We start from the raw sequence: 14,426 nt of genomic DNA, 5'->3' as shown, positions 1-14,426 counted from the left end.
ATTTCTTGGCAATCGACTTTGAAAACAGTTTCACCAGTTTCGTAGCCATTTCAGGCTGTATCTCCAAAGCTATTTCTCGGATGAAGTTGAGAATTTTACACAGTAATCTATAGATGTTCTAAAATTATGAAATAATAATTGAAGCTACGATTTCAGGCTTTTAAATTGAAATCCACCTCTGATTGAAGTATCTCAGTTTAATTCGACAATGGTCAATACAAAAATCATTCTTAAGAAGTGCTAATAATTAAAAAATATTAGCTATTTGTTTGTGAGAGTCCTTAAGTTTAACAGTAGTAAGGTTTTTTTACAAATAAAGCAAACAAAATAATGGGTCAAATGTCATCCTGATTTGACATCCAATATTTTTCATTCACATTACTTTACTCTTTTCACATCGCTGTCGACGTAATATGTAGATACTGGTATACTGGTTATTACTACACAAAGGGGCTAATGAAAGTGTTTCCAAAACTTCTAAGAGCGAGAATAATATTTTGAAGAAATAAAAACAAAAAAATAACCAAATAGGATCGCTTTCATCATCAAAGTCGATCGACAAGTCGATTTGCCTTGTATTTTTCTTTTAACCAACTAGAGATCTTCCTAGCTCCTATAATACTTACAAACTTTCAGTGCTTAAGGGGGGAGCCTGATTTAGAAGCTTCAAAAAATCGATTTTTTTTTGCTTAAATCTTTTTAAAAATAATCTAAGAATATGTCGCCAAAGTTATAGATGGGGATTCGAAATGTTTTCGAAGCTAGAAGGGAAATAGTGACCGAGCGTCTAGCATGAGCGATTGGGCAGAAAGCGAAAACTTCGACGCTCGATTTCTCGGTTTTTCACTTTTACGGTTTTTCTTAATTGGCGGGCAGGATAGAAAAAAACTAAACTTCGTATGGAATTGTGGCAAAGTTTATTATCTTTGGTATTAAATTATCTTCTATTTAAACCAAAAAAGTCAAGTTTGAACATATTTTTAAACCCCATAAAGTAAATTTTTTTTGGTCAATCACCACTTTTCTTTAATTTTTAAAAAATTTGTAAAATTTTACTAATTTTTTTGGAATTTTTTTAGCTTATCTCGAATATAAAATATTAGAAAATATGCATCTCTTTGAAGTTTTTCTTTCCGATAGAAATTGCGGCCTGCATCCTGCTCGCCGTCCGACAAATGCACATGCGAGTTGCATCGGGCAATTGCTTCCTAAAGGCAGAGATTTCGAACCCAAAAAATTTTTGAATGATGTTTAAATATACTATATAACTATAAACCCTAGAAATTTCGCAAGCATTTATATTTATTTTGACAGAGATCCCTCTAGAGACTTTTTGCCTTTTTGCCTTGTTGCCTGATCTATAGCGGAGTAATAGTCTTGGCTACTAACCACTATACGTTAAGCTTTGATACAAATTTTGCACAGATACTGCCCTTACGGTATTTCATATTACGCCCAAAACATAGAAATCAGACCACCAAATCATTGTGCATAAATATTACTTACTCAAGTATATGTAAAACAATTTTCATACTAAAAACTGTACATAAACCAAATTTTTAACTCTCATCATATATGTCTAGATAATAAACCATTCATTTCATTAATTTAATTTTTCATATGGTGGCTATGCACGTAACCATTTCACCAACTTCATCGGAACTAGTCCGTACTCTAAAATTTTCACTTATGCACAAGGTCTAAACAGTACCGCAAAAATCATTAATTTGTTCGCTTCCGAGTTATGTAAAACGACTAATATATTTTATGCTTGTGGCTGCCGATTTGCATGTACTCGTATATATACATATATACATATGTATGTTGCCTGATTATGTTTGTTAGTACCTTCCCGCCTGCACGCAATAATTTATAACTTTATGTACATACTCGTATTATATGTTTTTTTATTCTAAAGAACTAACTAAGTCGATTTATATTTTTTATACATATAATAAAAAACGACAAACGCACGTTAACCTCGCAGTGATGCATTTGGGAGAGTTAATACGATCACTTACAAACTGGCCTTCTCGCCCAATAACACATTTTTGGAGGCTATAATTACAGAGGCTGCAGAAAGTTTGAATCTAGAAGGTTATGTAGTGTATCCGAATGCGAGTGCTTTGGAAACTTCATTTACCACAAACAACTATTTGGCTGGTGTTCAGTTTGACGACTCTCTACGGAACATCACCGATTATCCGCGTAATTTTGAGTTTTCTCTACGTTTCCCAAGTGAATTACGTACAGCGACGCGCACCTTGGGCTGGACTTGGTTGACTTCGAAGCTATTTCCGCTTATTGATTTGGCGGGTCCAAGAAATTCCGAGGATTACGATGGCGGTCTGCCGGTGGGTTATCTAAGAGAAGGGTTTCTGCCGGTACAACAAGCACTATCAATGGCCTACTTGAAGTTGGCTGGCAATAAGGAGACTTTGCCCTATATTGAAATGCAACGTTATCCCTATCCGGATTATATTAGTGATCCATTAATCCAGGCTTTGGAGACGATATTGTCTTTGATTGTTGTTTTGAGCTTCATTTATCCGTGCACGTCAATAACGAAGGTAAATATTATAGTCTATTTATATCGTGTTTTAGGCAATAAGCTTAAGTAAGAGTGCTAGAAATTTCCACCAACAAATTTCCCTTGATGGTCAAATAAGTTAACAGTAGCTTCAGTATAAAGCTATAAAGCTTCTATGTTTCGATACATAGTCACCGATTGTTTATTCATCCAGACCCAACTCATTTGTGTACTTTAAACGAGAGTTTAGAGTAAAAAATATCGCGTCGCACTCGTAGTGTGAGTATTTGCTACAGAGTTTCAGTAACGTCACTCTTCTGTCTGGCAACTACAAATTGCTACCAATAGTTTAACTTTTACCCTCGAGAGGTTATTTATCTGTTGACTTCGCCTAATAGTAATTGGTATGCCGTACCCTTCTTTCTACCAACCATCTACCTCCAAAAAAAGTTTTTCCATTTTTTTCTATTACTTTTATTTTCTTTTGTACCACGAAGTTGAGATATACTATAGGTCAGGAGCATGAAAGGTCCAAATCGGTCCATAATCACTTGAACTTCGTAGGTACGCGATAACGGCTGAAATTAAGTTTCGAAGAATCTAAGCAGAGACCTAATTTACTAATGTTCGCAGTAAAGAATCAAAGTTAAAGGACTCTACATAAATCCGATTAATAATATACATATATGTTGGATTATCGCCCCTACGAAATTAGAGTAGGGAAAACTGATCGCTGATTACTACTATTTCTGTTACACAAAGTAGGTACTGCAGGGGTATGTACACTGCTAAAAGTGGATACCGGTTTGGGTAGAGAAAATGTTACCTATTATATGGAGAAACCACATATTTTTTTAATTTCCTAGCAAAGCTTATATGGATGTCAAATAGTTTAAAAAACAGTTCTCACATATTTATAAATACAAATACCTCAAAATTTGCAGAGCATTACCGTTGAAAAGGAGCGACAGTTGAAAGAAGTGATGAAAATTATGGGTTTGGACAACTGGCTACACTGGACAGCTTGGTTCATAAAGTCGTTTTTGATGTTGGGCATATCCTCCGTGCTAATCGTAGTTTTGATTAAGGTAAATTTGATAAAATTAAATAACATAATATCGTTAAGAGCTTTTAAGTGTTAGCGTGATACTAGCATATATACTTATGTCTTATTGATCCCTTTAGATTAAATGGCTCGAAGGAGTTTCTGTGCTCACGTTTAGCCACTGGTCCATACTGTTAGTGTTCTTACTTATCTACACCATAGCCAGTATTTGTTTTTGCTTCATGATGGCGACATTTTTCTCAAGCGCCAGCACAGCAGCCGCCGTTACTGGCTTAGTTTGGTTTATTACCTATTTGCCTTTGTCGTTTACGGTAAAAACCTACGAAACAATGTCGCTGGGCTCGAAATTGGGCTGGTGTTTGATCTCTAATACCGCCATGGGTTTCGGTTTCAAAGAAATACTTGGCTTCGAAGGCAATGGCGAGGGTTTGCAATGGAACAATTTGTTTAAAACCGTTTCTGTGGACTCGAATCTTACTGTCGGCGCAATCATGTTGATGATGTTGCTCTCCTCCGTTATCTATATGCTTATTTGTTTGTATGTGGAGCAAATTATGCCTGGCGACTTTGGTGTGCCTAAGAAGTGGAACTTTCCGTTCACCGTCAGCTATTGGTGCGGTCAAAAGGAATATGTTGGTATTGAGGATATGTCGAATGGTTCGATGGAGTTTAAAAATCCAGATGCCTTTGAGGCCGAACCAGCTGGCAAACATGTGGGCTTACAAGTGAAAAATCTCAAAAAACGTTTCGGCGACAAATACGCCGTCAAAGGCTTGTCGGTGAATATGTACGAAGATGAGATAACAGTGCTGTTAGGGCATAACGGTGCTGGTAAAACAACGACAATTTCTATGCTGACCGGTATGTTCCCACCAACGGCTGGCACAGCGATAATCAATGGCAGCGATATACGCACCAATATTGAGGCTGCGCGCATGTCACTGGGCATTTGTCCACAGCATAATGTGCTGTTCGATGATTTGAGTGTGGCGAATCACATAGTGTTCTTTAGCCGATTGAAAGGTCTGCGTGGGGACGAAATTCAGGAAGAGATAGATAAGTACCTGCGCATGATCGAGTTGGAGGATAAAGCGAATGTGGCGTCTTCGAAACTGTCTGGTGGCATGAAGCGTAAGTTATCGGTTTGTTGTGCGCTATGTGGCGGCACAAAAGTGGTGCTTTGCGATGAGCCAAGTTCGGGTATGGACCCAGCAGCCAGACGTCAGTTGTGGGATCTATTGCAGGCGGAGAAAGTCGGGCGCACACTACTACTAACCACACACTTTATGGATGAAGCCGACGTACTGGGCGATCGCATTGCGATAATGTCTGATGGAGAGCTAAAGTGTCATGGCACATCGTTCTTCTTGAAGAAGAAATATGGCTCTGGCTATAGGCTAATTTGCGTTAAACGCGAGGGTTGTAATGCGAACGAAGTAACAGCGTTACTAAATCAATATATACCCGGTATAAGACCAGAAGCTGATATTGGCGCTGAGTTATCCTACCAGTTGCCGGATAACTACTCAGCGAAATTCGAAGAAATGTTTAGCGAATTGGAAACAAAGTCAGATGACTTAATGCTCGGCGGTTACGGTGTCGGTATTACCTCAATGGAGGAGGTATTCATGAAAGTGGGCGCAGAAAATTCCGGCAATGGCACAAAGAAAGAGCAAATAGCCATCATGAATGGCAGCTCCGGTTTTAATGACGATGACATCGAATCTACGAACTGTAAGTTTTATTCATTTTCATATTTAGGTTTATCTAATACTAATATTTATTTTATGAATTTTTTCTTAGCCGATAGCATGTTTTCGGAGAACACGCGCTTACTAAAAGGCACAGATCTTTATCTCAATCAATGGCACGCAATGCTGCTTAAGAAGTTTCTTTACACTTTTCGTAAAAAGTTTTTGTTCCTCTTACAAAATTTGCTACCCATATTTTTTGTGATCATTACCATCTTGATCTCGCGAAACTCCAGTACATTTCGCCAACTGCCTGCTATAAAGATTGGCTTGGCACAATATCCAAGAACATATACGGTACTCGAGACGACCAGTAACATTGCACCGGGTTCACTGGAGCAGCGTATTGCCGCTGAGTATAAAACCATTGTTAACTCTTATGGCGGCAACCACCAGTTACAACTTACAGGCGAAAGTAATTTCACAAAATATATTTTGGATTTGGGCGAAACCGAACAAGTGCGTATTAATTCGCGCTATGTGGCAGCCGCGACGGTGAACGATAGCAAAATTACTGCTTGGTTGAACAACCAACCGTTACACACGGCGCCGTTGACTGTGAATCTCGTGCACAATGCTATGGCAAAGTAAGTTTTTGAGGTTATGTACATATTGACAAAGTATTAAGTCGGTTTTCCAATTTAGGGTTCTTATTGGACCAGAAGCATCAATAACCGTTTACAATGCACCATTGCCATTTTCGCTCGAAACTAAATTGGCGCAATTGAACGCTGGCACAAATGTGGGCACTCAGTTGGCTACCAATGTTGGCTTCTGCATGTGCTTTGTAAGCGCTTTCTATATACTTTTCCTGATTAAGGAGCGTGAGACGCGTTCAAAACTTTTGCAATTTGTGGGTGGCGTGCGTGTGTGGACTTTCTGGCTGTCACAGATGCTCTGGGACATGGCCACTTATGCTATAACTGCTTTAACAGTGGTTATAACGTTGGCTTGTTTCCAAGAGGAGGGCTTTGCATACTTCTCCGATCTAAGTAAGTCATATATAAGTAGTTTATAAAGGTTTAATGTACAAACAAAGAATTGATCTATTTTTGAATTTTTCGTTCCAGTTCGCTATTACTTCCTGCTAATAATGTTCGGGTTCTCCGTTCTACCTTTTACCTATTTGCTTTCATTCTTATTCAGTGAGCCAGCCACCGGATTTTCTCGCGCTTCAACCATCAATATATTTGCAGGTATGTGTGCTTATAATATTAAAAATTTCTATACTATAACGGGTTTTAATTAAATATTAATGTGTAACTTTTAAAGCAGTTAGTACAACCGCTTTACCAATCTTTTGCTGAACTCTTAACGTCAGAATGTGATTAGAGCTATGTGTATTATTTGGACATGATTTATATTAGATTATCCAGATTATAGAGTTATCAGTTATCGTATGTTGTCTCTGATAAATCGGACAGTCAAATACATATTATTTCAATACTAAAGTGATTTTTTTGAATTCGTATAATCTAATTCTGACAAGGGCTTTTCTGGAAAATATTGACTTTATACTTTCTATAATAAATGTTCACAATCATATCAAAAAAGGTTATTTTAGTATGCTTGAGTTCAATATTATTTTCAGTGACTCTTCGAAGCGAGCTAACTCTAATAACGGAGTTTTCAATAAGAGCGCTACAAAAGTTTTTTTTTTTTTTAATAAAAAACAGTTTGGTATATCAATGAAATTTTTTTTTTATGTGAAAGTACATACATTCGATGCCTTTATATGTGGAACTCGATTTCTTTTGCATGACCACCACGGACTCGCTTGCAGAAGTCCAGTCTAATGGCGTCATATCACACAATTCGCTGTGATTTCGTGAGATAACATGTTTACCAAACTTGGTTTTCAATAAATCGTTTGTGACATTCGCTGTGTATCTAAGAAGAAGTACGGCCCAATGACGCCGCGGGCCCCTACACCGCACCAAACCGTATTTTTTTCGGGATGTAATGGTGACTCATAAAGTACGTACGAATGTACTTTTACAGGAATATATAATTTCATTGATATCCCAAAAAACAAAATAAAAAATCTTTTGTAGCACTCTTATTGAAAAACCCGCTCTTAAAGCTGATGCCACAGACTCCGAATTTCGGTAGTAAATTTTAATAATTTCGACTCGTTCTTGTATCGTATATCTTTCCGTAATCAAATGGCAAACCTTACTGAAGAGAAATGTCAAAAGAGCGGGAAAAAATATAGCGCCGTTTGTTGTCCCTATAGGTCTACTTCTGTAGTGCCCTATTGAAAAACCCTATACCATATAACCTAATGCCTATCAAAAATAAATAAGATCTAATAAATTCTGCAGCAAGTAATACAAAAACAAGAAAAAACGTTAAAAAACGTTCGGTTGCACCGAAGCTAAATACCCTTCACAGGTGCATTTCTGTTAGTAACTAAGTGTTCAGTTTGTATGGAAGCTATATGCTATAGTTAACCGATCTGATCAATTTCTGCTTTAGGAAATAATATATACCAAATTTCGTGAATACATCTTGTCAAATGTGAAAGTTTTCCATACATTTGATTCCGATCGTTCAGTTTGTATGGCAGCTATATGCTATAGTCAACCGATCTGATCAATTTCTTCGGAGATTACATTGTTGCTTTAGAAAATAATATATACCAAATTTGGTGAAGATACATTGGCAAATGTGAAAGTTTTCCATACAAGCATTTGAGTCCGATCGTTCAGTTTGTATGGCAGCAATATGTTATAGTGGTTCGATATCGGCGGTTCCGACAAATGAGCAGATTCTTGAAGAGAAAATGACGTTTGCAAAGTTTCAAAACGATATCTTAAAAACTGAGGGACTTGTTCGTATATATACAGACAGACGGACGGACAGACAGACGGGCATGGCTAAATCGACTCAGCTCGACATACTGATCATTTATATATATACTTTATAAGGTCTCCGACGATTCCTTCTGCGTGTTACAAACTTCGTGACAAACTTAATATACCCTGTTCAGGGTATAAATATAGGAACAATTAATATTGTTATTATACGGTTATAATTCCCAATCAAGGTTCTTCATTACTTTTATTGTGGGAATAAATTTAATAAATTTTCCGCATTTTTTTCTTACAGGTGTTGCACTTTTCATAGTTGTTGTAATAATGTCATATGATGTCTTTGATACCAAGGATGTTGCGGATGGTTTGCAGTGGTTCTTCAGAATATTTCCACACTTTTCACTTGCAATGGGCTGGAATAATTTATATGTTAATTGGGCTACACGTAACACCTGCAATAGCGAGGTGTTGCAAGTGCTGCCCGATAAACTGCGTTGCGCTCTTATACCCAAGTGTTGTAGTAAGTCATCAATTTATCTTTTAAATATTACTAATAAAGCTAAATTGTGTTTATTTTTTCAGCCACAACACCTTATTTTGCATACGCGGAACCTGGTATTCTGCTGGAAATTGTATATCTGGCCGCCACTACGGTGGTATTCTTCCTAATTATCATTTCACGCGAATATGGCATAATTGATGAGCTCATTTACATGATCAGAAAGAGAGCTTTGTAAGTAATCGTAGTTTTACATTTGCAACTATTTGTGTGCAGACATTTTATAAATCTTCTAAATATACTTGTATTTACACAACTTCAGTAAACCACCACCGCCGCCCGAGGACGGTTACTTTGATGATGATGTTGACAACGAGAAGAATCGCATACAGAAAATGTCCACCGATACATTGGCTAGTCAAAATTTGGTGCTTGATGGTGTCACTAAATATTACGGCAACTTTCTGGCGGTCAACCAGGTCTCACTATGTGTCCAACAGTAAGCGTATATATTTATATTTTTAGTGCAAGTCTTAACATTTTTTATTCAATTATAGAAACGAGTGCTTTGGGCTGTTGGGTGTTAATGGCGCCGGCAAGACAACGACATTTAAAATGATGACTGGCGACGAACGCATCACTTACGGTTCAGCTTATATAAAGGGCATGTCGTTGGAATCCGAGATGAATCAAATTTATCAAGATATTGGTTACTGTCCACAATTCGATGCTTTACTAGACGATCTAACCGGCCGTGAGACGTTGTACATCTTTTGTCTATTACGTGGCGTACGTCGGGCGCGTATAAATCGTATAATTGAAGATCTGGCGAAGTCATTCGGTTTCAAGAAGCATTTGGACAAACCGACAATGACTTATAGCGGTGGCAATAAACGAAAATTGAGTACAGCGATTGCCGTAATAGGTAGTCCCAGCGTGATATATCTCGATGAACCAACAACCGGCATGGATCCAGCAGCTAGACGTCAACTTTGGAATATGGTTTGCCGCATACGTGATTCAGGCAAATCGATAGTGCTGACATCACATAGTATGGAGGAGTGTGAGGCTTTGTGTACGCGACTGGCAATCATGGTGAATGGCGAGTTCAAATGTATTGGCTCAACGCAGCATTTGAAGAATAAATTTTCTAAGGGTTTGATCCTGAAGATCAAAGTGCGACGCGCACCAGAACAGTTCAGACCGTCTTTAAGAAGGTATGTAGATAATATGTAGTTGTCTCACATCCATGGAGAATTAAACTATTTTGCATTACTTTTTGTAGTTCAAGAAGTGGTCGCGGAGACCTTTCACCCACCCATATGAAGATGCAACAGGACATTATCTCGGTGAAGGAGTTTGTTGAGCGCATGTTCCCGCAGGCCATATTACAGTATGTATATTTCAAACAACTGCCAAAGATATTTAGACTTTGTTTTATTAAGTATGCTGAAAGTTGGGGATAATGTTTTTGTTCTAACTGAGTTTATCCGAGATTTCAGCCTGGAACGATAAACCTAATTGGTTGTGATTCACTGGGTATCGGTTTTATGAACTAAAAGGTGCAATTTAGAAGTTAGATCGCGGTTATCTTCTTCTTCTTAATTGGCGTAGACACCGCTTCCGCGATTATAGCCGAGTTAACAACAGCGCGCCAGTCGTTTCTTCTTTTCGCTACGTGGCGCCAATTGGATATTCCAAGCGAAGCCAGGTCCTTCTCCACTTGGTCCTTCCAGCGGAGTGGAGGTCTTCCTCTTCCTCTGCTTCCCCCGGCGGGTACTGCGTCGAATACTTTCAGAGCTGGAGTGTTTTCGTCCATCCGGACAACATGACCTAGCCAGCGTAGCCGCTGTCTTTTAATTCACTGAACTATGTCAATGTCGTCGTATATCTCGTACAGCTCATCGTTCCATCGAATGCGATATTCGCCGTGGCCAATGCGCAAAGGACCATAAATCTTTCGCAGAACCTTTCTCTCGAAAACTCGTAACGCCGACTCATCGATTGCTGTCATCGTCCAAGCCTCTGCACCATATAGCAGGACGGGAATTATGAGCGACTTATAGAGTTTGGCTTTTGTTCGTCGAGAGAGGACTTTACTTTTCAATTGCCTACTCAGTCCGAAGTAGCACCTGTTGGCAAGAGCAATCCTGCGTTGGATTTACAGGCTGACATTGTTGGTGGTGTTAATACTGGTTCCTAAATAGACGAAATTTTCTACAACTTCAAAGTTTTTTTTTCGCGGTTATAGTTAATCAATATATCTTGATATAAAAATACGTACCGTAACGACAGACGTATATTTCATGTCACATAAAATAATTTTCAAATGAAAGTTGGTTGACTAACGTTTTCAAGATTTGCTTAAATAAACTTCAATAATGTTTCATGGAACCAAGCAACCATTGCTTGTCAGTTGCAATAGGTAAAAGCTCTTCGCGAGTTATGTGGAGTATCTTCGAGTCAGTTTTAGCTATGTTGAAACCTATAATACAACTCGGGTCCTTAATAAGACCTAAAATAACAGATGCTGCTTGATATACTTGCAAGAAGTAGTCAGATTTACCCATATACAGCAGAAGTAACTCGTTCTGCTAACTGAAGTTTGACTAACGGAAACAATTACAGGTATAATCGTTACTCTACAGCGAATCGAAAAAATACACATTTTTGGTAAAATCTTAACTTAGAAGTTGGACGAATGAAAAAAACTGAAAATTGGAGTTTTGGCAGACATTTTTACAAAGAAATGAAAATTTCGCGACAATTTTTTTTTTCAAATAGTTGAAATCGAAAAGAAAAACCTTCGTCCAAGTTTTTAAGAATTCTATCCCAAGACCTGTGTTAAATTTCATGAAGCTCGGTTGAGTAGCTCTCGTGAAATGTTGCCAACCGACTTCAAAAGCACAGTTTCGAGAAAAACGCGTTAGAGCATTTGACTGACAAGAAAAGTGAGACACAAGTTCTCAAGAATGTATCTCCGAAACTATTGCGCGGATCAACTTGATTTTTAGGTCAATATTCTAAAGGTGTTATAGAATTGAATAAGACAATAAAAATCAAATCGTATGGAAAAACTTTTTAGTTGACGAGGTATCTTTACAAAATTTGGCGAGAATTATTGTCCAAGGCAACGCTGCAATAACTGAAATGAAAATTTAATTGGATCTTAATTGGAGCACTTCATCATATAGCTGTCATACAGACTGTACGATCAAAATCAAGTTCTTGTATGGAAAATTTTTTATTTGTGCAACATGTATGCAAATCATACAATGACAGTTTTCGCATACACATATGAAATGTTATGCCTTAAAGTGCTACTCACTGGATCACGAGATTTTTTTTTTTTTCATTTTTATAATTTTGTTGAGTATAGTTTGATTTGCAATATTTTATAAACATTTGTATGCATACATTTACGCGCACTAGTTTATAAATAATTTTTTCATTGCAGAGAGGAATACCAGGGCATACTCACATTCTACATTCCGCTCTCAAGTATTAAGTGGTCAAGCATATTCGGTCTAATGGAAAAGAATCGCGATTTTCTCAACATCGAGGACTACTCCATCAGCCAGACAACGCTGGAAGAGATATTTTTGGAGTTTGCGAAGTATCAGCGTGAAGATCCACGCACGCTTAAGTGAGCAATACACTTAATAATCCCGTAGTTGAAACCTTCTGTAGTTCTTCTGTCTGTAACCCTCAACTCCGTAGTTAAAGTCGACTAATCATTAACTCACTAAAATTAATTGCTTTAATTTAAACGAAATTTTGTAGATTATGATTGGCTAACTTCTAACACACACACACTCTTACATATGTATCAGCAAGAAATCCCCCAGTAAACGAAAGCATGACAAGTACACATACTAATCACTCCAAATTGAAGCGCGTTGCGTGCATAACTTTCCGTACCCACACATATACATATTCAAACATACGCTCCTGTAAATATTGCCATATATACGTTTGTATGTATTTTATGCCATAAATTTTAGCATGTATGTAGCTGTTATGCGAATTTTTGCATGCCATATATTTGCATGTGTGTAACCTAAGTATATAATTAGTGTATTTGTATGAAAAAATTGTAATAATTTATTCTTCCCAAAAATTAATTAATTTGAAAAAAAGCATTAAGAAAAAGCGCTGTGCTTGGTGGCAATCAATGCGGAATTGCATTGCGGGAGTTGATTCGCATAAAAACGAAAACCGGCTGCAGGCATCGGAGCGTAAGCTGAATGACTTAACGAAGGGACAATTCAGAAACAACGGAGTTGCAGTATAAATTTACATACATATGTATATGTGTATGCAATATTTAAGTTTAAACACACTAAGTACCCTAGATTTAAACGAAAAGGTTTTGTGATGTGCAAAAATGTTAACCGAAGAGCTTTAGTATGCTTAAGAGGAAAAGAGTTGCAGTCAAGCGCCAAAAAGTTTTGTAAGTGTTGGCTTCAACAAATACACAAACAACTAAATTTACTAAACATTTAATGAAAAGTCAATGTGCCTATATATACATATATACATAAACGCATATAATTATGTATGTATGTATTTTACTATTTAAAAAAAAGAACATATTTATATTTGCTTAAATATACTCATGTGTGTATATATGCATAAATGTAACGAAAAGCCACAAATATGTAGGTGCATATGTCTTTTTGACGCAAACTCGCTTTACTAGCATAAGTATATATGTATATATGTTTTACTTATACAAGGTGTGCGCGCGCAAAAAAATATTTAACCACTAACATTTTACTTGTGCATAGCACTTTCGGAAAGTAAATAGCTAGTTTGATTAACTTTAATTTATAAAACATGCATTACTGTACTAAAGATTTGTTTAAGACGATTATTCAAAACTAAAAGAATAACTTTTAAGTAAGTATCTCAAAAACTTTTTAATAAAAATTTAGTATTTTACATTAATTTATGAAAATGTATAACAAATGAAACGATCCACGAACGAAATGCACACGTTTTAGTTTTACTTGTAGTTGGAAAAGTATTATAAAATATTTTGGCACTAGTTTCTTAACATATTCATATTAAGATAAGCCTACAGAAATAATAAAAATATTGCAAACCTAAATATATATAAAGAAACAATATAATTTAATAAATATGCGATATTTGTATAAATGTGCAGTAAGCTTTGAATGTGCAATGTAAAAGCTATGATTTTACATGAATATTTATTGTTTTGAAAAATGTTTTTACAAAATACCTGAAGCCAGTAATTGATGGTACTCTTTAACGACAACCTTTTACCCAACAATTTACACCAAAAACAATTATTGAAATAAATGTGTGATGTTGCTATTTATTCTAATAAAGTTATGATTTGCTAATTTTAGCATTGATACAATTCTCTCGTTTTTAATTTAAACATAGTATAATATTAATATTTATACTCTTGCAACCAGTAACGGTTGTACGCATCACCTAAAACTAAGCGAGATACATATAGGGTTATACATACAAGTACAGCCGTTGACAGCTGATTAAAAACGCGACTTATTTTAATGTAAATGAAATTAGTTTCGAATAAATCACTTATTTTTATCGTTTTTTCGTTCATTTTATTGAAACTTAATTTAAACTTAAACTCTAATAGTAAAAATTTTAAATAACAATCCTTTTCTTTTTGAAGATTTTAATAAAAATGTGTGGAATCAACGATTTGAGTGCGACAACGAATTAGACGCAAAAATATTTTATAAGCAAAAATACTGTTACGGAG

The 14,426-nt window shown here is 36.5% G+C and overlaps 1 protein-coding gene across 2 annotated transcripts in view; it reads left to right on the top strand.

Moving 5' to 3' along the window:
* The window catches only part of LOC120776119 (ATP-binding cassette sub-family A member 3), a 31,808-nt gene extending 17,757 nt beyond the window's left edge, over positions 1-14,051 (top strand). Inside the window, exons 3-15 of one of the 2 annotated variants that reach the window (XM_040106643.1) lie at positions 1,988-2,570; positions 3,475-3,618; positions 3,716-5,330; positions 5,400-5,934; positions 5,993-6,339; positions 6,418-6,543; positions 8,459-8,683; positions 8,746-8,896; positions 8,985-9,161; positions 9,220-9,879; positions 9,948-10,055; positions 12,120-12,308; positions 12,803-14,051. In XM_040106643.1, coding sequence (XP_039962577.1) covers positions 1,988-2,570; positions 3,475-3,618; positions 3,716-5,330; positions 5,400-5,934; positions 5,993-6,339; positions 6,418-6,543; positions 8,459-8,683; positions 8,746-8,896; positions 8,985-9,161; positions 9,220-9,879; positions 9,948-10,055; positions 12,120-12,308; positions 12,803-12,956 — 5,014 coding nt within the window. In that variant the 3' untranslated portion in view covers positions 12,957-14,051. The remainder of the gene's footprint in view (positions 1-1,987; positions 2,571-3,474; positions 3,619-3,715; positions 5,331-5,399; positions 5,935-5,992; positions 6,340-6,417; positions 6,544-8,458; positions 8,684-8,745; positions 8,897-8,984; positions 9,162-9,219; positions 9,880-9,947; positions 10,056-12,119; positions 12,309-12,802) is intronic. The other variant, XM_040106642.1, reaches the window with a different exon arrangement.
* The last annotated feature ends 375 nt before the right edge of the window (positions 14,052-14,426 follow it).

This window comes from Bactrocera tryoni, chromosome 4, assembly GCF_016617805.1.
Source record: "Bactrocera tryoni isolate S06 chromosome 4, CSIRO_BtryS06_freeze2, whole genome shotgun sequence".
In the NCBI taxonomy this organism is placed as follows: Eukaryota; Metazoa; Arthropoda; class Insecta; order Diptera; family Tephritidae; genus Bactrocera; species Bactrocera tryoni.
The sequence above is the reverse complement of the archived record's forward strand: the minus strand, read 5'-3'. Positions and strand labels throughout refer to the sequence as shown.